At 46.0% G+C, this 26,736-nt stretch overlaps 1 protein-coding gene across 2 annotated transcripts in view; it reads left to right on the forward strand.

Moving 5' to 3' along the window:
* The window catches only part of NTPCR (nucleoside-triphosphatase, cancer-related), a 376,293-nt gene that overhangs the window by 242,824 nt on the left and 106,733 nt on the right, over positions 1 to 26,736 (forward strand). The window contains exon 5 of one of the 2 annotated variants that reach the window (XM_086959588.1): positions 17,281 to 17,397. The exons of the other annotated variant lie outside the window; for it this stretch is intronic. Coding sequence (XP_086815714.1) covers positions 17,281 to 17,358 — 78 coding nt within the window. The 3' untranslated portion in view covers positions 17,359 to 17,397. The remainder of the gene's footprint in view (positions 1 to 17,280; positions 17,398 to 26,736) is intronic. 2 annotated transcript variants of the gene reach the window in all.

A 26,736-nucleotide genomic window follows, 5' to 3' on the forward strand; every position in this document is an offset into this window, starting at 1 on the left:
ATACCAACCGCAACATGTTTTTTTTCAGCCGTTTTTGAGATAACATTTCCTGCGAGGTTATAATGCACCTTTACCTATATGTCTGGCTGAGTAACAGATAACCAGGGAGAATGGGCTCCAAGGGCTGCAGAGAGGCCCTGCTCATGCAGGGGCACGCTCTCACGTAAAACCCAGCACCCTGCCTTCAGGATTGTTAAAGCTTGTTATAGGGGTGACTTATTAGTTTTAAGTGTAGTGACCTATAGGTATAGTGACCCTATATCTAAAGTAAGTGGAGCAAGCACCAGCTTCCACCGGCAGGAATATCAAACCTGTAGTTCCATTTTGCATGGACTCTAATGGGTGGTATAATACTTGTGACAGCCCATCTGAGGCTTCTGGGGTGCTTGTGCCCTGGGTACATGTATACCATATACTAGGGACTATAAGAGTAACCCAGTATCCAATCTGTAGTGTACCAAAGTGCATTTTAAGGAGAAAGCAATAGAATGGGGTCCTAATTAATAGGAACCCAGCCAGACTTGTCAAACCAGTGTAACGCCAAGCAAAAAGTGGGGGTAGCCATAGAAAACAGATCCTACTTTCCTACACCCAGGGCCTATTTTCTTTCCCTAGAACTGCATTGAAGCCAAAACTCAATTTGCATATCTGGCCGCAGGTCAGCCCCTGGTAAATGGTACCGCAGATACCCAGGGCACTGTGACCAGAGAAGGCCTCTAAGGGCTGCAGCACTTATTGTGCCACCCTTAGAGGTCCTGTACCTTCCCACTCACACACTGCCTTTGCAGGCTGCGTGTTTTGGTGCAGAACAAAGTGAAGAGTGCACATGGCACACATCCTTGTGTGCCAAGCCTACAACCTACTGCCCTGGCACAGAGCAGTCACCCCTTTAGCTGGGTAGACTACACCAGTGGTGAGGGTACAGGTGCATGAGCCCTGTACCCCTACAGTGTATAAGTCCATTCTTAGACATTGTAAGTTCAGTGCTGCCATTAAGAGTATATGGTGCTGAGAGCTTGTCATTACGAACTCCACAACACCATAATGGCTACTCTGAAAACTGAGAAGTTTGGTATCAAACTTCTGAGCACATTAAACCCACACTGATGCCAGTGTAGGATTTAATGAAAAATGCACACAGAGGCACCGTAGAGTTGCCCCCAGAAAACTAACCTACCACTATTGTCCAGGCTGAGTGTCTACTTTCAGCTGCCACCACCACTCATATTCATCTGAGGAGTTACGCCGCCTTAACAGCAGCCTTCCTCTCTGTGCACCACTCGATTGTTCGCTCAACACCCAGGTAAAATGCCCACATTGTAACTGTCAATCTATGTGTAACATTGCACCTACAGTATCGTCTACTTCACCGTACAAATTTTGGAGCATTAATTGTCGATCTCTGCCCAAAAACAGAGATCATATATTTGACCTTTTAACCTCTACCCAGCCAGATGCCTTGTTTCTTACGGAAACCTGGCTTCATGCCAGTTCCGGGCCAGATGTGGCCAGTGCCCTGCCGCCTGGCTATGTTATAGTCCGGCAAGACAGAGCCACTGGGAAAGGGGGTGGGATAGCTATTATCTTTAAGGACATCTACTCCTGTTTTCTGGAAGCTATTCCACTCCCAGACTATGAAGCCGCGCTATTCAAACTGGCAGTCATGCCTCAACTGATGATATCGGGAATACTTATCTACCGCCCCCCTGATAAACCAACTCAATGGCTATCTTCATTTGCGGAACGTGTAGCCCCTTATGTGATGAAGTCAGCCAGTTTCACCATCTTGGGAGATCTAAACCTTCATCTGGAAGACACGCATAATGGCTTAAGCAGAATGTTTCTATCCGACTGCTAGTCCATTAATTTAATACTGCGCAACCGTGGTCCTACCCATCAGGCAGGCCACCTACTTGATCCTGTCATTTCCAACATCTTGTTTGACTGCACCACTCCTGCCCTCCCCCTTGATTGGTCTGACCACTTTGCTATTCACTTTTCTTTGCCTGCTGATACCGCAAAGGTTATGCCCTGCTTTGGCACCATGGCCAACCACAGAGCCTGGACTAGGCTGAACATCTCGGCGTTTAACGCCTCACTCACCGCCACCCGCCCCGATATCAAACTCAGGTGCACCTCTCTGGTTCAGGAAGTATCTCACTGGCTAACCTCTAACATCAACCGCCATTTGCCACTACGTCCTAGACGACCCATCCCACATCTTGCCCCAGGCCCATGGTTTACGGACGATCTGAAGGTAATGAAGTCCGAATGTAAACACCTGGAGAGATCCTGGCGAAAAGCCTATGCTCCTAATGACAAACTGATCTATCGATTAGCACTCAGGCGATACCATCGAGCCTGCAGGAAAATGAAAGCCTTTTTTGTCGCAGAGTCTATTGAAAGGGCTATTAATCGGCCGAAAGCTCTCTTCTCTATGGTTAAGAAGTTAGCAGGTTCTAACACCTCTCCCACCCCACCTGCGCTAGGGGAAGCGGAATGCAATGAAATTGCAGACTTTTTTATATCCAAAGTCGAAACTATCTACAACGCCCTTTCTCTGACCTCCCCCAAGTCCCCTCTTGACTCCTCTACTCTGGACATATTAGACCCCCCACTTCCAGAAACGCAGATCTCGGAGTGGCCACTGTTTGATTCAAACTCGTTTTTCGCCTGTATGGCGAAGGTAAATTCAGGCTCCCCTTTAGATCCAATCCCTATGCACATCCTTCGCCAGCTATCTCCTGATGTTCTTTCAGTTATTCAAGAGCTTTTGAACACCTCACTGCGGGAATCCATTGTCCTGGATGAATGGAAAAGAGCTTTGGTGGTTCCGCTTTAAAAAAAAACCTGGCGCAGATCCCAAGAAGCTTGCCAACTTCCGGCCCATCTCCCTGCTGCCCATGTTCTCAAAGATCTTAGAGAGGCATGTTCACATACATCTCACTTCTCATGTGGAGACAACAGGATTTTTACACCCGTCCCAATCAGGGTTCCGCTCCCACTTCTCCACCGAAACTACCCTCTTGGCGTTCACTGAGAACCTACGCGCTCGCCTTGATCATGGTGAGACCTCGGCGCTTATTCTTTTAGACTTAAGCGCCACATTTGATACGGTCTCACACTCCATTCTTTTGAGAGCATTGAAAGCGGCCGGGGTGACTGGCACTGCTCTTGCCTGGCTGGTCTCTTTCTTAAGCCACCGGACATTTCAGGTTGTTTCTTCTGGTTTTTCCTCCTCTATTCGTTCATCTGCGTATGGGGTGCCGCAGGGGTCCTCTCTGAGCCCTATGCTCTTTAATATCTATGTGAGGCCCCTAGCAACCATCGTGGAAGACGCAGGTCTTTCCCTTTACTCATACGCAGACGATACCCAGATTCTCTTCTCTCTCACCTCGGCCGAAGCAAATAATCCATCTGCTCTCAAATTAGGACTTAGCCGAGTGGCAGAGTGGATGCAGGCAAACCTCCTGAAACTGAATGGAGATAAGACGGAGGTGGTCACTCTGGGCAAGCACAAGCACCTTTGGAGCCCCGCTCATTGGCCGTCAGAAATGGGTCCTCCACCCCTTCCATTGATGCAGGTCCGCAACTTTGGCTTCATTCTGGATGATTCACTCTCCATGCGTCACCAAGTGGTCAAGGTGGCAGCCACCTGTTTTTCCATCTTGGGGTGGCTCTGGAAAATCTTATGGATGCTCCTAGTCTCGACGAGACGTTCGGTGGTCCAGGCTCTGATTACCTCTCGCCTGGACTACGGCAATTTGCTTTACCTGGGAGTCACCTTGGAGATTCAGAGGAGACTTCAGCTTGTCCAGAACTCGGTAGCCCGCCTCCTTTGTAAGGTCCCGTGGAAATCTTCTATCTCCCCCTTTCTCAAGGACCTTCACTGGCTCCGTATTGAAAATCGAGTCAAATTTAAAGCTCTTTGCTTTATGCATAAGATCAAACAAGGGTCAGCTCCAACCTACTTACAGTCCCTTGTCCAACAATACTCCCCACCTCGTCTTCTCAGATCCTCATCCCAAGGTAACTTCCTGATTCCGCGTTTCAAACTGACGGGAATGGGTGGACGCTCCTTCTCTTGCATTGCCCCTAGGCTGTGGAACTCTCTTCCGGTGACATTGAAACTCGAACCATCTTTGTTGAAATTCTGCAGCGACCTTAAAACCTGGCTCTTCCGTCAATAATAACTGTGATTTGTAAGCACTTTTCTACTGGCGCCAGGAGACCCCCTATGGGTAGCTGCGCGCCCTATAAATTCAACTACAAATACAAATACAAAATTGTGTCTGGACCTCTGGGTCCAGGGCCTGCTGCTCTCTGGAGCCTGAAACAATGCACATCCTTGGACGAGGTTCCAAGCCACGTACCCCAGGATGGGCAGGGTTCACGAAGGGGAAGCTTCAAAGGCTCGGGGGCTTTGTGAGCTTCCCATGCCACTTGCTGCTTTCGGCAACTGGTCCCCACTGGTTCTGACCCCCTCTTTTGGGAGGGGGGGGTGGGGGGGAAACCGGCAGGAAAAACAAATGAGGAGGAGTGGTGTGCCCACCTCTGCCAACTCCACCCCTCAGGTGGGGGAGGCTATGGGAAGCACAACTCTCAGTCCCCGCCATCTTGCAGATGGGGGGACTCAGCCAACCAGGGACAGGCTCATGCCCCCTCCCACTGGAGGGTGGCATAATAGGGGGTGTACCCACCTCAGGGAATTGACCCATTGGTTCCTACCTTTTACCTACCTGTAATGCCCCTACATCTAGTATTTAGGGGCGCCCCTGAACCTTGCCTCAGACGAGAACCTGCAACAAGAAAAGAAGGACTGAACAGCTGTGCCGAAGAGGAAGATGCCCACTGACTGGGCCCCAGCCCTACTGGCCTGTGTCCACCTTGGACCTGCTCCTGCAAAATCCCGGTGTGTCCTGCAGCCAGCAACCTCAAACTCTGGAGGACCTTCCTGCCTTCAACCACAAAGACTTTGTCTCCCGTGAACACTGGATTTGTTCATCTGCAACCTCTGGCCCGGCCCGGAGCTCGAGTGGGCAAACACCACGAGGAGGTTCCCCCAGCGATCCTGACCTGGGATCCGGCGAACCCTGACCTGCCTCAAGCCACTAGCCGATGCTTACTGCCTAAATCCGGAAGGTTCCCCCAACCGCGACCAGGTGCTTATAAGAAGATCCGACCCCAAAAGGCACCCCTGCAACGACACCCCAGTGCCTTGGGTCACCAAACCGACGGTGCCTAACCAACCCCCAACTTCCCAACTTACCTCTCGAAGTGGTGGTTGCACCCTGAAGACCTTTGTCCCCAAGCCTTCAGTGCCTTTGCAAACTGGAGGTTCCCCAACAGGGCGCCCGACGTCGAAACAGCACCCTGCACCCTGCGTTCTAGTGCCGCTGAGGGTGCACCTTTTGTGCTACTTTGTTTCCCCATTTGCCCTGAGCTAATGTGTAGGAGCTTTGCTCCCACAACTAAGTGGCCTGCTAGACTGCAGCCACCAACTGGAGGCCCCCAATCCCCCATTGGATAACATTGGGCCTCAGGACTCTGCTCCCGGCCGCCCTACTGAGGGTGTAACAAAAGTGCATCCCTGACCCTGGTGGATCCCTGAGTCTACCCCCAGAACCTAAACTCCCTCTACCAAATGCTTACCTTTAAACCAATAACACTATTTTCTTCCATAGGATAACATTGACTGTTTTTCTTGGAAAAGGTTCCAAGTGTGGAGTTTGAAAACCTTTAAAATTGTACTGTTTAACAAAATTATTTTACTTACCTGTTTAAAGGAAATGTCCCAGAGTAATATCTAGGTATACTACTCTGTGTAAGAAAAGTAATCCAAAAAAGTAACTTACCTGGTATTTTACTGAAAAGCTCATTCAAGTCTATGTACTGTATTTACTAAGTATTGCATTTCCCTGCAACCATAATGTAAATCAAAACAAGTGCATATGCAATTACAGACTGTTTACAAACTGCATTACTACTGTACAGTATGTATTGCTGAACTGTGCCAGGCTTGCTTGGTTCTAGAAAATAAAATAACTAAAAGAATATTTTCATACTAAAACAATTGGTCTGAAGTTCAGTGTTTGAGTGTCTGAATTAATTTGCTGACTGAGTGTGTACAACAAATGCCTATCACTGTCCTCTGATACTGCCTTACTGCTCAACCATACTACCACAAATAGAGAGTGAGGTGCTATCTAACTTTACCTCTGCCTATCTTTGGGGTTCTACTGAACTCTGTGCACACTATACCTCACTTTGGTATAGTATATACAGTGCCAGCTTCCTACACTCGTATTCTTTTTGTTTCATTCAGCTTCAACTGCTGCATTAGAGAATTGACAGTCAGTCAAATTCTCTTTATTCCGGTAAAATACCATAAAAGAAGAAACACTGGTACAAAGCATCGTCCATGTCGATAAGGAGACTGGGCAAGATATTAGATAAGACTTGACAAAAGAATAAAAATTAACAGTTACTAAAAGGTTAAAATAACATGCAATAACATTTTAAAAAGTATCTTACAAGTGAATCGTACATCAGAGGTTCTTTTCAATCACAGAACTGTTAGTGTGCAAATTAGGCAAAATCTTTTGTCTAATGTGCATGTTTCATTATAGGGAAAAAGCAATTCACTGGCAGTGGACAATTATAAAAGACATTTGCAAGATAAATAATCACAGTAAAGGCAGAAAACAGAAACAAATAGGCGGCAGTCAAAAGTGTGCATTAGGCAAGGGCAAAATTAATAAATGGCTATTCACATCATCAGAATATGTAGCCAGAAAGTGATTTAGTCTGCAAGGCAACACTACAGCAGTTCTCCGAAGTGGGCCTATGGCCTATCTGTGCTCTCCTTTTGATTGCCCATGAATGGCTTAAGAATGGCGCAGTTGCGCACACAAATAGTTGTGATGGATAAGATTGCAGTATGGGCATCGCCTCACTAGAGTCTCTGGTACCAAGTTGCCTGCAAACAGGAGTCAACCATTTGCTTCTAAGTTTAGTGTATGCTGTGGAGGCAAAGAAGAATTAGCCGAACGTTTTGTGCAGGCAAGGGCAACAGGGACAGCCCTTCTGCTGTGCTCTAGTGGCCAACCAAGAGTTTCTACAAGCATTAATTGGAAAGCTGACATTCCTAAACTGGATATACAACTACCTATCAGCCGGCACTTTGATGATATCAAAATAGCTTTCAAGAGTGCGCTGGTTTTGAGGTCTCTGAATATATCAGTCAATGTGCCCCAAGTGCCAATAGCATATGCTTTACACTCAACCCAATCCCAATATAGTAACTTAATCTGCTGTCTGTTCTGGGTAGGTGGGCAGGTAATGCTTTTGACAGAGATGCCAAGGCAGGACAAGAGACTTTTCACATGTTTGATCCATCCTATGTTGTTCGCTGTTGTCCGCTATGTCTGAGGCATAGACCTCCTCAAAGGCTGCAGCATAAGATGCCAACTCTAGGGTATAGACCATCCACTGCCAGAACAACAGAGGGCATAGCTCTGCTAGATCACTAATAGGTTTAATGCCCATATCGAGCAGAAGTGGGCAAAGGGGTGTGCTTTGTGGAAGAGAGGTCAGGTTTCTGAGAAACTTAGTCTCCTGCGTTGTCAATTTGCTTGCTCTTTTCATGTCCCAGAGCTCAGCTCCGTAAAGAGCACTGCACACAGCCTTGCAGCTATAAAGTTTCAGGGCTGGTGCAGTAGGTTTAGTGTAAGAAAGATAGTGCTTCTTGAGAAGAGCTCCAATTGCCTGTGAAAATTTAAGATAGGCCTGGTTGAGATAGTTCCCAGAGAGGGGGCGTCCGCTGGGGTGGCTGATAAGAGTTCGACAACACCATTGATGTAAAGTGAGAATAAGGTTGGGGCCAGAACACAGCCTTGGCGGACCCCACGCTGTACACTTAGAGTCAGTAACCTGTCCCTGGTTGACCCATCTAACCCTAGCAAAGTTCTCTTTATGAAGCCTGACTAGAAGACTGAGAATGTTCAACAGCATACCCATGTCCCTGAGCACCAGCGATAAATTGTCCCTGGGAAAAGGAACAAAGGCAGATTGCAGGTCTAAAAATGCGATGTATAAGCTACCTTTACCCAGCAAAACTATCTTCCAATAGATCATAAGGAGACGAAAGACTTGATCGACTGTGCTGGGTTTCCGTCTAAAGCCCGCCTGGAGGGAAGAAAGAATGTCATTCTCCTCCATCTAATTCGTGTTTTTCGCTAGTAGCGATCAACAGAGGACTTTCTGGACACAGTCGATCAGGCTGGTCGGTCAATGGTTGGAAGGGTTAGACCTGTCGCCCTATTTGAAGATAGGGATCACTTCCGCCCCATTCCAAGATTCTGAGACCCTCCTTCCTCCCGCAATGTCTTTGGCCAGGGTCAGGATGTATGTTGCCCAGTTTTCCCTATCAGAGCAGAAAAGATCTCCTGGGATGCCATTCCGCCATGGGGCTTTGGCGGATACAATTGCATCCAGAGAGGTCAGTATTTCATCTCTGGTGAATACAAGATCATGTGATAGTTGAAGTGGTTCGTGCACTACTGATTCATTGTCAAAATTTTCAAGGATTGAGTACAGGGCTCCGAAATGGTCTTGCCACTCAATGGCTGAGATGTTATTGGCCAGAGGTGGGGACCTCTCATTATTACTCTTACCCACTAGGGTCCAAAACAGCCTGTCATCTGGATGCGAGATGGATTCCCCAAGCTCTTCCCACCTCCTTTCATCCCATTACCTCTTGACCTTGAGTTGTGCTAGTTTGTATAGGCCCCTCAGTTCTCGGATTAGCGGAATGTCTTTTTTCCTTAGAGCCGAGGACAGACGTTTTTTCACAGATCTGCACTCTTTTGAGAACCATACGGTCTTATTCGTCGACTTCACCTGATTTGCGCAGGCCTTAGATGAGGGAACAGTAAAATTTAACGCCAGGTGGTTGAAGAACGAGGAATGTAAATCACTGCAGCTAGTGGGACTGGTCATGTCATTTGTGAGGGGAGACAACATCCCAAGGTATCTTTCTAGATCGCGTTTAAGAATACCAAGTTTGTGTTCATCCGCCACCATTGTGGGCCATTAAAGCCAGCGTTTGTCGTTGGAGGGAGTCAACTCCCTTGTAGCTAGGAGACCGGGAGCAGATCTATTCTTTTCACCCCAGGGGTGCTCCATTGTCAGACTCAAAGGGTTGTGATCGCTCTCACATGTCTGGGTTATTGACATGTCCAATACAATGGGCCATAACGTGAGGTCCACAAGTATATAGTCTATCCTTCTTGAACCATTTGGCCCAACAAAAGTAATTCCCCCTCTTTTATCGGAAATAGTCCTTACATTTGCTGCCCATAACCTGTGTGCCAAAGTTATGGATGTCAGCTGAAGGGCTGCTTGTGTCCACTTCTTTATTGGCTGTAGCTCCAAGGGAGGAACCAGCCAGTTGTTATTCTCTCTGTTGACTTGGAGGATATCTTTCACCTCTTTTGTTTAATCTTTATATGCAACCCCTTATAGTTTCTCTCCGCCACACCCCTGTCACTATTTTCAACTACGCAGATGATTTACAGTTGATTTTTCCTGTTGACTCATCCCCTTCTTCCTGTGCTAATTTCCATTCCACCATGCTTACTATCTCTGAGTGGATGCATTTTAGCAAGCTGAAGCTTAATCCCAACAAGACAGAGTTAGTACTAACAGGAGGGTCAGCTAACCCCTGGAGCTCCAGTTTTTGGGCCTCCGCTCTCGGCACTCCGCCGTGTCCTGTCAATACGGTGCAAAGCCTTGGTGTAATTATATCTAGTGACTTATCTATGAGACCTCAAATCAATGCAGTTACATCTTCCTGCTTTTTCCATCTACGCAGGCTCTTCAAATCCGCAGATTTCTCACAACTGAGGCTCTCATACTGGTCATCATGGCTCTTGTCATCTCCCGTATTGACTATGCTAACTCTCTCTATGTTGGGATTCCTGCTTACCATCTTCATCGGCTTCAGCTGGTTCAAAATCAGGCGGCGAGACTGGTTTTTCAACAGTCTAAACATCAACATGTCTCGCCCCTGTTGAGGAAATGGCACTGGCTCCCAGTGGCCTCCCGTTGTATGTTTAAGTTGGGCTGCACTGTTTTCAAGGCCCTTCTTGCTTCTGCCCCGGTTTTTACTTCCTCCAGCCTCAAACGTCACATTCCCTTAAGAAATCTCCGGTCTACTGCCCACAATCTTCTAATCATCCCCAGGTATAAACGTAAAAAGCTTGGTGGCTCGTGCTTTTCGTTTCTTGCCCCCGCACTGTGGAACTCCTTTCCTATCTCACTTCGACTCTGCTCCAAATATCTTTGCTTCCGTAAATTACTCAAAACTTACCTTTTTCAATTAGCTTTTGAGTAATTATGCTGTCTGCCCCCGTTGTTGTCTATGAGCGCCATGAAACCATTTGGTGACCGTGCGCGGTAAAAGTGATTTTAACATGACATAACATAACATAGATCCAGGAGTATGAGTAGGCAGCAATGGCCTTTGTCCAGTGATTTGTGCATGTCGTCTATCACATTTTGGATCGCTGACTCTGTTCTATAAACTTTCCTGAACCCAGATTGGTGAGGATCGAGAAGGTTGGTGCTGGCTAGGTGTTGAGTGAGTTGTAGGAGAACACATTTTTCCATAATTATTGCAAAGAGAGGGAGATTGGAAAGGGGTCTAAAGTTGTTCAGATCGTTTGTGTCCGAGCTAGGTTTTTTCAGTAGAGTAGTGACTTTGCCAATTTTGAGACAGTCAGGCATGACTCCAGTACTCAAGGATCTGTTTATAATCTTAGTCCAGTGCGGGCTAGGCATAATTTTAGTTTTTTTGCCAGTTGGGTTGTAAGGGATCCATTATATGTGCTGAGGGTTTGGTGTTGGAGATCAATTTGATGACCTCTGTTTCAGAGATGGGGTTGAAGGATTTCCAAAAGTTAGGAGGGTGCTTGGGGGTAACAACATCGAACTCAGTGGATGCTTTACTGTCGTGCTTTGTATGTCCAAGGAGAGTTCAATCTTGGAAATTTTGTCAATGAAGAGGTTGGCAAAGTTATCACACAGGTCTTTAGAGGCCATAACTTGTGTCATGGGGGATTTAGAGGTTTGTTGCCTGATGAGGCTGAAATGTTCCCTAGGTCTGTTCTTTGCTATGTCAAGGGTGTTGCAAAAAAATATTTTTTTCCATTTTTTATGTGTTTATTGTATATCCCTCTTACTGCTTTGAGTCTAGCTCGTAGGATTGTGGATGAGTTGTTTTGCCACAGTCTTTCTGCCGCTCTTAGTACTCTTCTTTCAGAGTTTAAGTCTGTATTAAACCATGATCTGGATGGAATGTTTCTTGGTCTTTTTAGTTTCAGGGTGGCTATTTGGTCCATAATGGAGGTCATCAAGGGTTGTATTGAGAAGTGAGTACTGTTATTGAGAGATCACCCATGTGGGAGGGGAAGAGGTAGCTTACCCTCTCCTCCAAGTCTACATGTGGAATTTGACTTGGATTTCTCACCAAGCGCGAAGGGTCCAGAGTGCAGAGTTGGGCTTGAAACTTCTGGTTTAGGTGGAACAGCATGATATGGTGATCGGACCAGTCCACAGGCAAGGTGAGGTCGATGGAGACAGTATCTGCATCAGCGATAATGGCGTGTAGGGTGGATCCTTTGATGTGGGTTTTCTCTGTGCTGTGTTGTGTAAGAACAAGGTTGCTTAGGAGATCATTTAGGGATTTGATTAGCGTAGTGTTTTCATCTTTCCAGTTTAAGTTGAGGTTGCCTAGAATTAAGTTGTTAGAGTCGTGGAGTGAAGAGTGAGTTAATAGGTCGGAGAGATTTCCTCCTAAAGGGGTGGTGTTTCTCCGCGGATGGTAGAGGAGATGACAAAGTAGTGATTTGTTGTTACTCCTCTTAATGGTTGTAGAGAGACATTCGAAAGAGTTCTATTTGAGGGCGTCAGTTTCCTTTATGGAGATGCTGTTCTTATGTATGATTGCTAAGCCTCCTCCCCTCTGGTTTTTTCTGCCTTTGTATATGATGGTGAAGCCTGGGGGGACAAGCATGCCCATGATTGGGGGAGAGAACTCATTTAGCCAAGTTTCGGTAATGAACCTGATGTCAATGTTGTGTGTTAGGATGGTCTCTGCCAATTCAGTTGCATGTTTGGAGGCCGACCTGCAGTTAATGAGCATGCAGGTGGTGTTGGGTCTCTCATTACCGGGATTCTTCATTACAGGACAGGGGTGTGGAATTTAATAAAATATCTACTTGTCCATGGGACAGGTTGCTTCATATATCTACTAGTCCTGTAACAAAATCCACTTGTCCCTTTGGTGCCATGTAGTGCGGCGACAAAATATGTCGATATGTTTGATTATGCCGGGCCTCATACAATAGTAGCGTTTGAATACTTCTTATGTTCCCACGTTTCCGCAGATCTACATACTGGGGATGAAGGTAGTGGTAAGCAATATTTCGAGGGTTAGAATGCCCTTTGAGTCTGCAAACCTATTAACTTGCATGTTTTAAGGGTTTTCAACAACTCTTCTCTAATCTTTTCCCATACTGAGATGTTGGAAATTTACTCCTGACAATGGCAAACAAAAACCTTCTTACAGAGTTGGGGAAAACAGTGGTTTGAGGGAAATTGAACTTGCAAACACTCAGATTTTTGCATGAGCAAATCTACATATGCAGATTTGCTCATGCTAAAATGCAGTTTACAAATATTTTCTAGGAGTGCGATTTCTTGTCCAACTTCTGTAAATTCTTGGGAATTCATGAAAGCCATATAGCTGCACTTAAATGCTAGGACATATACCATGGGTGCACTTTTGAGACTTTCTTTAACCCCTTCAGCGCGGATGACAAAGCCAGCTCGTCATGGGCGTTACCTGCGCTACGCGTATGACGAGCTGGCTTTGTCACGTAACGAGGGATTTTTAAAAATCCAGTGCACAGCGGGAAAACGCGGTAGCGCGCAAGCGGTTAATAATTGGGCCCCTAATTTGGTCTGGCGATGACCATGACTTTTTGCATTTATTAAAATTGTCTCTATATTGCTTGGCTTCATTGTGACTAGACCGCATTCTGCCCGTTCACAAGGAGCATATTGGCACACAAAGTAGTTTTGTTCAGTTCCAGTAACTACTGTGGCAGTGTGTCTTTTTTGAGACCAAAAACTATTTTTGCTTTTGCAAATGTTTGTTATAATGATTAGGACCCTGCAGCTCCCTCACCAGTAAGGTTTTACAAAAACCATGCCAAAACAAGTCGTACATTGACAAAACTAAAAGGCTGACCACCAAATTCAGACCTACTGACTTTTCCAATGCAAGTTTATTTTTGTTTCCTATATTCTTATTGAAACTGGTTACACTGATAGTCTATTATGAATATTTTTGGGAAATACTAGCATGCATCAACACAGGTTACTAAATGATACTGCAAAGAAATGGTACCTGCAATTTTACAGTAGTTTAGCTAAATGTTTTCTTTCACGCTTTCCTTTTTTTATCAACGTTTTATTTAGAAAGCAAAGAATCGTCAATCTTGCTTTCAAGCTGCTGCTAATATTTGCATCAAATCAGAGAGCATTCTGGGAGCATAATACATAGCCTCATATTGCTAAACTTTGAAAACATGTTTATACATTTTTATATACTGGGCCCACTGCCAATAGTGCAGTCAGAACTTACAACATTTACTTGGAACACGCACCCTAATAATAAAAACTTTCAATTAATGAACCATAAATACAAGTTTGAACAGCATTAACATATGGACAAAAATATTATCTCAACTGCTGACAGTGCCCTTCCCTGATCCATAATGTGGTGCTGCAAACTGACAGCCAACGGGTTTGGGCTGCAGGGGATTGGGCCTACTTGTCCCAAGGACAAACTACACATGAAAACTTGTTGCCCTTGACCCAAAACAATATGTTCTGGGCGTCTGGCTATAGGAATTCCACATCCCTGCAGGAGTCCTAGGGATATTGGTGAGGAGGGCTGGCGGCCTTAAGGTTCTGGAGGGGGGGCAGTCTCTACCCATACCCGTGATCACCTGAATCCTGGAGCTAGGGACGGCATTAGTGGTTGTGTTGAATGTCGAGGCAAGATCCATTGCTTCCTTAGTGGACATGGTGGCTATTGTTCTTTTGGGTCTCTGAGCCGGTGTTGGGAAGGGGGTTGTGTACCAGCTGTTCTCGGGCCTTGAGTGGTTGGATTTGGTGGATGGGGTTGTCTGATGTGAATGATGAAGGGGATTTCTGAGTGTGGTGAGGTTCCGTAATATTTCGGAAAGGCCCGGAATTACCGTTTCTAGCTGGCTTTCGAGCAGGGCCAGTCGATGGTTCGTCTCGTAGGGAAGGGAAGAGGAGTCTTGGGAGGGTGATGCAGCTCTTTTGTACCTGGGTCTCTGAGACTTGGGCCGTGGGTGGGTGGGAGAGAATTTGGCACTGTTGGTGGAAGTGTAGACAGAGTGAAGGGTGATGTTTTGAGAGGAGAGGCTGGCTTGCATGTCAGGGGTCTTGTGGGGATAGAGGGATGTGGAGGGGGGCGGTGGGTGTTGTCCGGTATGAGGTTGCAGAGCCTCGTCTGAGATCGAGCTCTGGTTCAATAGGGAGGGTGGGAGAGAGTTGAGACCTCTCGAGAAAGGGTGGGCAGGGTGTCGGTTGGTTTCCGGAGGTGGAAGGATGATTCGCATGGCAGATGTCTTGTGAGTGTCTTGTGCAGTCACAGGGCATCAAAGCTGTGTGGGACTAGGTGAAATCAAGTCGTAGTACCTTTTAGTGAGGAGATTGATTTAGACCAGGAGCCTTAGATTGGTAAATGTTAGATGAATGGCCCAGCCCAGCTTCCTCCGAGCTCTGACGGGCGCAGATGGGCCCGCCCTTGGCCCTGGAAATGCCTGGGAATGCAGGCGCAGTGTGCAGCTTTTACGCACCTCCTGGCGCTTACAGGACAGGTAGACAGCTCCTGCCGCGATGAAAGTTGGGGGATGGTGTCCCCTGCTGATGCGGGCAAGGCTGCTGCGGCGGTATGAGAGGGCTCCCGCGCTGCTGGAGCCGTGATCAGCTTTTAAGCTCCTCCTGGCACTTAAGGGATGCATAGGTGGCAATGATGGAAGTTGGGGGATGGAGTCCCCCGAAGATGCGGGCAAGGCTGCGGAGATTGTTGTATCTGCTGTATGCCAGTGTACAGACTCATAGTTCCGACTCTACAACTCTTAAAGTAGAGTGTGGCGTTCTGCACCTACTTTGTTAACCACAGATACCTGATTCTGGAATGTGGTGAAGGTTGCCTAGCACTGCTTGAAGTTAGAAGGTAGTTGCTCCTGACTAGCTGCTGCATGAGGTCTCTATGTTACAGCTAACTTGAATAAAGTCTTCTCTCTTTAACCTCAAAAGCCTGGACTGCAATTTGTGAGAATCTCACCTCCACATTTAGGCGACGAGTTACCTACGTGAAACAAGAGACCCCAACAGCCAACTTAAAGAAAACTACAGCTCTACCAGTGTGTCTTATCACTACGAGCAACCCTCCTACCTTTTGGAGCGCTGATCTTCGTCCTCTCCTTCATCTACCGAAGAGGGAAGGAAACTCCTGATTTCCTGGCATCCCACTGCGCTGTTCCTCAGTTCCAGCATAATTCAAGGTTTTCTCCCTCGGGAAGGACTAGTGGGGTTGAGCGGACTCTGGAGAGAGGTTTGGCGGTCTTCGTGAGCTGTGTCTTTGGAGGTATGTGCGCAGCGCTCCCATTTCTCTGAGGGGCTGAAGGGCTGATCCGCTTCCCCTAACCCCAGAGTGGCCTGCTTTCCGTTTTGCCTGACTTGCGGAGCGGCCTGCCTGATCCTGGCGTAATCACACAAAGATGTTGCAGCCATCTTAAGTGCCTGTCCTTGATTTGCCTGATCCCGACATAGTCATGTGACAACACGCGGCCATCTTGAATCAAAAAGATTTGATTAGGTTCTTAGTGACGTTGTCAGATAAAGACGCAGCGGCCATATTAGGTGTTTTCATTTTCGCCTGTCGGCGCATTTCTAGTTTCCTGGCCTACCACCTGCTTCTGCTTGGAAGTTGTGCGCTGACACGCACAGCTGTTTTTACACTACGTTTGCGTGTCAGTTTCTGCAAGTTTTTGCTAGAACACAGTGTGGAAGTACTGCGCTGACACGCACAGCTGATATTTTGTCTTCATAGTGCAGCTGTGTTTCAAAATAAAGTCTGATTCTACGCGCTGATGCGCACAGCTTGTGCTTTTTAACCAATTGTTGTGCGTTGATGTGCAAGACTCTTGTCAGCAGATTTTAATGTTTCTAAGTGTTTCCTCAGTGAAAAGTAAAGTTTGTGTTTACGCGCTGAGGCGCATAACGTGTTCAATTTCACCAATTACTTAAATCTACATGTCGTATAGAAATCTGAATTTCAGTCTCAAGTGCTATTTTTAAAAAAATAGATGTTTCTCACATCAGCGAATACATTATTTCTATTTTTCATTTTATGTAATAGTTTTACATTAGTAGAAGAATGCAGAATGTTCCTGCACCTCCGTTATTTCTCTCCTCCCCAGGTGAACCTCTTTTGCTCTGGCAAAAATGGAAGAAGGTGGTTAATCACTATGCTCGCGTCTGTGGTACCTCCCTTAGTGCAGAGAGGAAAACTTCTCTGCTGATGCACTGCTTAGCTTCTGAGGGGTAGGAAGTTTTTGAGCACCTACCTAATCTCACTGATAGTGACTCAGCATTGTTTAATGAATATGAAATTTGTATCAAAAAGCTTGATTTGCACTACCTACCTAAGACTAGTACTATGCTTGAACGCTATCATTTTGGTAGAAGGATGCAAAGGCTAAATGAGTCAGTGGAGCAGTATATAACAATCTTGCGCAAATTAGCCTCGACCTGTAACTTTGGTGCTAAGTTGGAGGAACGACTGAGGGATCAGTTTATGTTGGGTTGTGTTCAAGACAAGATTAGGGATTGCTCTTTGGCAAAAAGACAATACTTCTCTACAAGAGGTTATTACCATTACCATTACCTTTGGCAAAAAGACAATACTTCCCTACAAGAGGTTATTACCATCGCAAAGAGCCATGAACACTCAAAACGTGTGTTGAAATTATAAAGAAAGTCTTCTTCAGAATCACTTTGATGTCAAGGCTATTTCAGATAAGTCTGTTAAACCTAAAAATATCATAGATCAAAAACAGTCTGGTCAACCTCAAAAGTCCTCTAACCATAATCAAAGATCTCTTTTCCCAGGTCAGAAATCTTGGAATTCAAAACAATTTCAAGGCAAGTGTTACAGGTGTGGTGACTCTGGTCACATGGCTGATTTAAAAAAATGTCCAGGCTGGAAAGTCATTTGCAAAATTTGTGGTAAGAAAAGTCATATTTCCAAATGTTGTAGATCTAGTATGATCCACAAATCTGTCAAAGAAGTCGATATTTATGATGATAATGCTGAAGAAGTCATTATTTGTCAGGTTTCATGGAACAAGCCTGATGGTCCTAATGAGGAGGTTTTCATTAATGATGCTTTAATTAAGATGCTGTACGACTCTGGGGCCAAGATTACACTTGTTCCTAAAGTATTTTACAAGATAAAGTTGTCCATAAAAACCTGACATAAGACTATAAGGATATGGTGGTGTCGCTATTGACCTACTTGGTTACTTTTGGGGATTAATAAACCTTAAGGGGAGAGTGATCTCTGGGAAAATGTATGTGTCAATGAAGGGTGACTCACTTATTAGTTGGTTTCACCAAAGATATCTCCATGTGTTTCTTGACCCCAAAGAAGATCCTCAAGTCTGTCTAAAGGAGTTGCCACCTGTTAGGGTGGTAGACTTCCAGGTTAATGATTTATTTAACGATTTTCCTGGTGTTTTTGCAAACAACCTAGGCTGTTTTAAGAATTATGTACATCAGAAAAAACTTAAGGAAAATGTTATCCCTAAGGTTGCAAAAGTTAGGAGTGTTCCTCTCTTAGTGAGAGATAGTATGAAGACCGAGCTGGACAAACTCTTGGCGAGGAGCATTATCCAAGAAGTTGAGGCAACAGAGTGGGTCTCTCCGGTAGTAATGGCTCGTAAGACAAATGGTGACTGTGTGGACTGTGTGGACTTGAGGGAACTCAACAGAGCGGTAGTCGTTGATCACTATTCTCTGCCCAACATCGCTGAAATGCTGTGTTCCCTTGAAGGGGCAAAGCACTTTTCCTCTATGGATTTAACCTCTGCTTACCACCAGGTTAAGCTACATCCTTCTTGTCAAGAGTACACGACTTTTGCAACACCGTTTGGTACATTTAAATTTCTAAGAATGCCCTTCGGTTTAATACCGGCTGCCTCAGTTTTTCAGAGGATAATGGAAGGCATTCTTGGAGATTTAAAGGATGTAAAGGTGTATCAAGATGATTTGCTCCTTTTTGGAGCAGATTTGGAGCAACATGATTCGAGGTTGAGGTCTGTTTTAGAGAAGTTACAAAATCCGGGTTTCACCCTATGAGCTGACAAATACAAGTGCATTGTCAAGGAAATTGAATACCTTTGACATTTTGTCTCAGCAGAAGAAAGCAAACCAATTAAAACCTTTGTTGATTGTATTCTCAATTTGCATTCACCTTCTAACAAGGATGAACTTATTAAGTTTTTGGGCATGGCAGAATTTTATCATAAATTCATACCAAATTTTGCTAGAAAGACCTTATCACTAAGGTCTTTGTTGAAGAAAGGGTGCGAATTTGAGTGGTCAAACGTTTGTGAAGAAGAATTTATTGGTATTAGTTACCTCAACAATGCGCCATGTCTGAGTAGTTTTGACCCTTCTAAATCCTCTTTTCTCGTGACTGATGACAGCTCGACTGGTCTAGGTGTAGTACTATTACAAAAGGTAGATGACGTAGGAAAAAACATCTTGTTCATCTCCAGTCCCCTAAAAAGTGCAGAATGCAACTACTCTGTTGTTGAAAAGGAGGTGCTAGATGTGTTCTGGACGGTGCAAAAATTAAGGAAATTTTTATGGGGTACAAGGTTTAATATTCTATCTGACCATAAACCGCTCAAAGAAGTCTTTACAAAGAAGGGCATAGATTTTGTCGCTCACTGCATACGTAAGTGGTTGGTGGCTCTTCAAGAATTTGAATTTTAACTATAGTACTTACCTGGTTCTGACCATGAACTCGCTGACACTTTTCCTGCCGGAACTGCAGCTTCACCAGCATCCGATCCACAAACCCACCCACCGTGAAAGAACGTAACCACCTGAGATGCATTCTTCTCAACAACCGCTATGCCCACAAACACACCATCGAACTCTGGGATCTACTCGACTCAACCTCCCCAGACGTCGCCTTCCTGACGGAGACCTGGCTGAACACCTCGACACAACGAACAGACAACGGACAGCTATGCTGTAGTGTAGTTCCTATTTTCCCTATAGGCCCTGCGCATTGGAATAACATAAACAGTAGTATAGACGTAGGACTGAGGTCTTCTAGGTCTCTACTGACTATGTTAGACTTAATTGGGTTTGTACAAGCTAGCTCAGAGGTCACTGGAAACTTTCTTGACTGAATAGGAAGTGATCAGCTTCCTTGGCTCAGACTAGAAGGGATTCAGTTTTCCCACAACCGCATTAACATGACAACTTTGCTCCTCAGAATAAAAGTCAATCTCTAGAGTTGTGTGAAACAATAGACAGCTATTTCACTCAGTCAGTTGTGCAGTTTTACTTTCACCAGGATGCAGAGAATAGAGAGACGGGCGTTTTCAATAAAAGGTATTATTTATTGAACAGTCTTCTTTCTCATGCAAGAGAAATGAATTGCCACAATTGCAAGACTTGTTATTATAAAAAGTGTGTACAGTAAAAGTAGTATTACGAAATAATACTGTAAAAGCATTGATATGGTTTCTTAGCCATAAGATGGTTAAAATGAATAAAATATATACATTCATATATACATTGGCTAACGTTCTCAACTGGTGCTTCTAACTACGCCTACCCCAGTGTACCTGACCTAAGCCTAACACGTGGGAGGGAGTAAGTAACAGTTTTAAGTTAAGTTGGTTTTGCCAAGAGTTTGCTTCAAGAATTCTCTCTATGGGTTTAGTCAGCACCATACCTCTGGAATAGAATGTTGGATGTCTGGTATCTCCTCTCAGGACTCGATATTCCAGTCTCCCGCAAGGGTAGGCTGGAAACGGCGGAGCTGGATTTTCTCGGCAGGAGAAAAGATAGCGTCTTTCTCAGCGCGTCAAAGAAGAGGGGCAGCGTCCGTGGGCTTCTCGCATCTGCTGGGCTCTCTGCAAGGGGACAGCTGATCTGCTCCAGTATTCACCACCACCGTGTGTTTGCTTAAGGCAACGTTGGTATTATTTATACCTGAAAGGTGCCGACTTTGACGTAAGTTTTTGGACATAAGACGTCAATAAAGATGTCACTAAGAACTGGTCGTTCTTACAGTGCTCGCAGGAGTTCTATTAGTAATCAAAACAAAGCAAGCGGGGCTTTCCCAGGTTGCTGGGGGTTTGGTGTGTCGAAAGAACTCGGTGTGCTATCTAGGAATCTAAGGAAGTGACTTCTGCTGTGTCATGGACTGTCATGGACTGCAGAGGCGACTTGCTGAAATATGGTTCTGAATATTATGCCAGTATAGGGATATGTATTGATTATAGCCGTATAGGGGCATAAGGTCACAATATTGATTGGGGTTCTAGATAAAACACATCAATGCAGCCCACAAGAACGCCACCCGGAGACACCATCACCTCTTCAGATCCGCCAAAAGGGCCTCCTTCACTGACCGCCTAGACAACAATGCACACAACAGCAAAGAGCTGTTCAACATCGTGAAGGAACTCTCCAACACCAACGACATCCCAACTTTGCAAGACCTGTGCGACTCCCTTGCCACCTTCTTCCATCGCAAGATCTCAGACATCCATGACCGCTTCAACGCCACGACCACCCACACATCCACGGAGACCTCCGTCCCCACAGCTAACATCTGCACCAACCCCCTGCTCTCCTGGACCAACATAACCGACGGCTACACCATCAAAATCATGAACACCATCCACTCTGCATCTCCGTCAGACCCATGCCCACAACACATCTTCAACAAAGACAGCACCACCATCGCACCTCATCTCCGGAAAGCCATCAACATCTCCTTCGAGACAGCAACCTTCCCGGAGAACTGGAAGCACGCCGAGATCAACGCCTTATTCAAAAAACCCAAGACTGACCACAAGGACCTCAAGAACTTCCGGCCCATCTCCCTGCTCCTGTTCTTGGCGAAGGTCATTGAGAAGACTGTCAACAGACAACTGACCCGGTACCTCGAGGAGAACTGCATCCTGGACCCATCCCAGTGCGGGTTCCGCAGCAACCACAGCACCGAAACTGCCCTCATCGCCGCCACGGATGACATCAGGGCCCTGCTGGACGACAGGGAAACCGCTGCCATCATCCTCCTGGACCTGTCAGCTGCCTTTGACACTATATGCCACGGCAACCTACGCACACGCCTCCACGACGCTGGGATCCAAGACAAGGCTCTAGACTGGACCACCTCCTTCCTCTCTGGCAGAACCCAGAGCATCCACCTCCCCCTTTCCGCTCCAAAGCCTCCGAGATCATCTGCGGCGTACCCCACGGCTCATCCCTCAGCCCGACATTGTTAAACACCTACATGGCACTGCTCGCCCACGTCGCCCGACGGCACGACCTCAATATCATCTCCTACGCCGACAACACCCAGCTGATCCTCTCCCTCACCATGGACCCCCTCACCTCCAAAACCAACCTCCACGAAGGAATGAAAGCCTTCGCCGAGTGTATGAAGAACAGCTGACTGAAGCTAAACTCGGAGAAGACGGAAGTCCTCATCCTCTGCTCCACCCCCTCGGCCTGGGACGACTCCTGGTGGCCGACCGCAATGGGTACATCTCCAACACCCACCGAACCCGCATGCAACCTAGGGTTCATCCTTGACTCTACTCTCTCCATGACAAAACAGGTCAACGCCGTCTAATCCTCCTGCTATAACACCCTCCGCATGCTCCGCAAGATATACAGGTGGATCCCCACCGAAACAAGAACGGTCAACCAGGCCCTCTTCAGCAGCAGGCTGCACTACGGAAACGCCCTCTAAGCAGGAGCTTCGGCCAAACTCCTGAAACGACTTCAATGCATCCAAAACGTCTCTGCATTCCCGATTCTCGACATCTCTCGCCGCAGCCACATCACACCCCATTTGAAAGACCTGCACTGGCTCCCCGTCAACAAGAGGATCACCTTCAAGCTCCTCACCCACGCACACAAGGCACCCCACAACACCGGACCAGCATACCTCAACAGACGACTCAGCTTCTACACCCCCAACCGTGAGCTCCGCTCCATCGACCTTGCCCTCGCCACAGTCCCCTGCATCCAAAGAGCGTCCTCCGGCAGCAGATCGTTCTCCTACCTCGCCGCCAAGATCTGGAACACCCTAGCAATCATCCTAGGGCAGACCCAGGACCTGTTTACATTCAGAAGACCACTCAAGACCTGGCTATTCAAGCAGTAGCAAAAACCACCGCCCCCTCACCCCCCAGCCCCTTCAGACCTTCACGGGAAAGTAGTGTGCTTTACAAATGTTCTGATTGATTGATCAATTGTCTTTCGAGACCTGGCGGTGTGGATGATGACACGGTTGATGAAAATGAGTACTTTGCTGGAGAAGATATGGAAGAGGTTGTAAGTGTGTGTCTAATTAGTGAAGGTGTTGTTTTGGAAAGTGATTGGAAGGAATGCCTCATTACTGATGAGTTTTTACAAAATTTCATCACCATGGTGAAAAATGGTTGGTGTGATAAAAAGGATTGTGATGATCTACTGAAAGGTTTTTGGCATGTAAAAGTAGACTTGGCTGTTGTGGATGGAGTGCTTATGCGTGGAAGGTAGCTTATTTCACCTCATGTTTTAAGGGAGAAATTGGTTGGGTGTGCCCATGCCTCTCACATGGGTATAGCTAAGACAAAGAAAAGAATCAGACAAGTGTACTGGTGGCCCGCCATGGATGTTTTTATAGGAAGGCTTTTGCGGGAATGTGCAAAGTGTGCTAATTGTAACAAGTCGATCAAGTGTAGGACTCAGCCTATGGTGATTAGAGAGTAGGCTGCTACTCCTTGGTCTGATATTTCCTTAGACATCTTGGGTCCTGTGAAGTTTAAATCACAAGATCGTTAAGTCATCGTATGCATATATATGTTTTCACGGTGGGCGGAAATCAAGATTGTGAACTCTGTTGAGTCTACTGTTGTGGTAGAGTTCTTGGATGAGCTTTTTGAGCGAGAAGGCTTCCCTCAAACCGTTTTGTCTGGCAATGGTGTCCAATTCACTTCTCGCTTAGTGGAGGATTTTCTGTCTACTAGGAGTATTAAACACAAGACGTCTGCTCTTTATCACCCGCAAAGTAATGGTGTGGTTGAGAGGTTTATCAAGGGGCTTAAAGAAGCTATACAACAGGCAAGATCTTGGGGTGATTGCTGGGAGGTTGCTATTAAAAAAAAGTGAGAGAATATCGTTTTACCCCTCATTCCTCTACAGGAGTAGCTCCCTTTTGACTCTTTAAGGGTAGAATGGCGAATGTGGAGATGGCTCCCTCTTGGATTTCTGAAAAGAGAGTGTTGGTTGATAGAAAAGTGGGTTGCGCGGATGGTTGGAGAGAAAAAGAGAAAGGTAGAATGGATAAAATGAAGATTAGTATATGCGAAAAGCTGTGAAGAGTACGATAATTGAAGCTGGTGACTGCGTCAAGATCAAGTTGCCTAAGAAAACTTCTTGTGTGTCGAAATACAGTCAGCCAATACAGGTCATCAAAGTGTTTAAAAATGCCATGAAAACGAGTGATCACAGAATTTGGAATTTAGGGAAGGCCGCAAAATGTCGCTCTACTGCATTTCCTGCTGCAATTTCCATTTCACTGTCATATCGACATGAGTCTGTGGTTCCTGAGAGCTGTCCAAGAACGCTACGTTTAACCCCTTCCGTGCGGCCGCGATTTTCCCCGTGTGCCGCCGCCGGCAGAACACGGGCGGGCCATGACGAACCCCAGCCGTCATCAGCACACGAGCACCGTAGTGCATGACGGCTGGGGTTCGTCACCAGCATGGAAGGGGTTAAAGCTGGTTGCTCTTTGTTTTCAAGATTATGCTTTGTAATGTAACTGCTCCTTCTGTGACATTTTGTTCAGTCTTTTTGTGTTCTGCTGTTTGTTTACGAAGGGGGAGGTAATGTGGAGTTCTGCAAAATCGTGCATTTTCCAAGCAAATTTGAGAAAGCAGGAAGGTTAATAAAGCAATTGTGAAAGTGCAGTTATTACATTAATAGATGGCATAACATAGGTAGCTGCTTATACAGTATAACCACAGAGCTTCATACATTCCGTCCTATTACGCTGCTGAATTCAGACTATAAGACTTGCATGAAAATCTGAGCTCTAAGATTAGAAGAAGTTGCACAGCAGTTGGGAGACAGCCTTTACAAAGCCCTCTGTCCCACTCGTTTTTTGTACCTTTCTGCCCCACTCGTTTTTGTGCCTTTCTGCCCTCTGTCCCACTCGTTTTTGGTGCCTTTCTGCCCCATGTTCCCCTCGTTTTTGTGCCCTTCTGCTCGGGGGTATCAAAGTACGCAAATGACTGATGCTACCCCTGGCTACTTTTAATTGCCATCAATGACAGTGCCTCGTGCACACAGGCAGTAATATCTGCACGGAAGAGCTTGTGAAAGCCTTATGCAGGCATGGCTCGAGAGCACAATCTAATTTATATTGGGGACTAAGACAAAATGTAACATAAAGCCATACCCGAAGCTCTCTACAGGCAATAAAGCATATAGGCTATAGAACTTCATGCAAGATTACAGGCAAAAGAACCAAGGTACGCACTATAGTGGAAAAAGGTCTCAGCTCACTGGTCACTGCATAAAAAATTGCTACTATATTTCTGAAACAAATCATTGGGTGAGAATCACCAAACCGCTATAAACTCAACTTTAAATCTTAAGCAATTTCGACCACTGCTGCCCACATAATGTGCTTAAAAATGAACATTTGATTTGTGTCCAATATTGGATCCCAACACCTCCTTCCCTGGCTCAGTAGGCCTTCCCCCAATTCACAAAATAACTTTTTACATGGTCCCCCACACTCTTAACGCTGCAGGCAGTACTTAATATAAAAAAAAAACATAAGTTTGGGGCCACACCCAAACAGTAAGGCATACAATGGGCAACAGCAGTGTGTGGTAAAAGATGGCGAGCTTGAGAGAGCAGCGTAATCCCTTTAAGAGGTCCGGGGTAATGAAAAGGAGAATGCCCCCTTTCTATCTCTTCTGTCCATCATTCCTGTGATTTGTAGCAACATTATAGTTGACATAAAACACTACAGAACTAAGCAAAATAACCCAACGTTGCCTGACTTAAACTTGACAATAGCCATTAAGGAGATGCTGCACGAATGATCTGACAAACAATATGGGAAATGTTAGGCGTTAGGCGGCAGGCTCCTGACCTCCATGGGATCTCTTTGCTGTAGCCTGGTACCTCTGGAATCCTGTAGAGCGGTTCCCAACCCTTTCACACCTGATTCTGCTCACGATCACTCATTGCTCTCCCTTCCCCCTCTGATACCGCCCTTCCACTCATCTTCTCTTCTGCCCTCTCCTCCTTCTTACTCTAACTGCCCCTCTGTCATGTATACATGTCTGACAGGGCCCTGTGACATTTCCTCCTTCCCGTTGTGTACTTCAGCTGACTGCCTACCGGAGAGTCCACCTGTAAATGCGCGGTGGAAATGTGAATCTGCACGTTCAGATGTTTACATTATTTTATCCACAGAGCATTTCTTTTTTCCATATGGAGAAACCTCTTGCCATTGCCAATCACCCCAAGAAATACAGAGGTGCTCCATTTTTTCCCCACCTAAAAAGCGTCAATTACTCATGCATATTTACACGATCAGTTTTATGTTTTTTCCAGGCTGCGTATTTATAAGGATAAATGAAACATCTTGTAAGTGTTTTTTACATAATCCTTAATTAAGTACAGAAAGAAAATGAAAATCTAAGCCACACTTCGCACCGGAGATGTTGAACAAAGCACTACCATACACAGGTCTCGAATATGCTTTCGATTTTTTGTCTTTTTCTTAGGAGGGCAATGTCTTTGCAGACTTCACTTTACCAACTATAAAAACGTGCAATGCTGTACATTAATCGAAGAAGTTACCAAAATGTGGATCTTGATTGAAGCCAAATAGCGCTATTTTCATGGCGTGTCAGAGACTCCAGGTTATGCCCTGGGCTTCAGATTGATTGTGCAGATTGCTGGGAGGCAGCTAACCCTGGTAAACACTCTGCATATGGCTCACACTTTGGTTGGGGGCCCTGATGTGCCATCTTTACTGCTCATTAAACTTCCTAATCTAACTAGAAACCTCGCAGGTTGTCAAAATGAGGAACGTGTAAAGGGCATACATACTTACTGTGTACAGTATCCTCTGCTCGGGTCCCTAAGTCTCCTTGGCATTTGGCACGCGCGCTCTCCGGATCTCCTCAGCGCTCCTCGCCACCTCAGTCGCCTGTGTGATGATGACACGAATATACACTGTGCCCCCCTAGCCAATGCTGGCGCTGCATGCAGCGCCAGGATTGGCTAGGGGGGCAC

Source organism: Lissotriton vulgaris, chromosome 2_2, assembly GCF_964263255.1.
Source record: "Lissotriton vulgaris chromosome 2_2, aLisVul1.2, whole genome shotgun sequence".
Classification (NCBI taxonomy): domain Eukaryota; kingdom Metazoa; phylum Chordata; class Amphibia; order Caudata; family Salamandridae; genus Lissotriton; species Lissotriton vulgaris.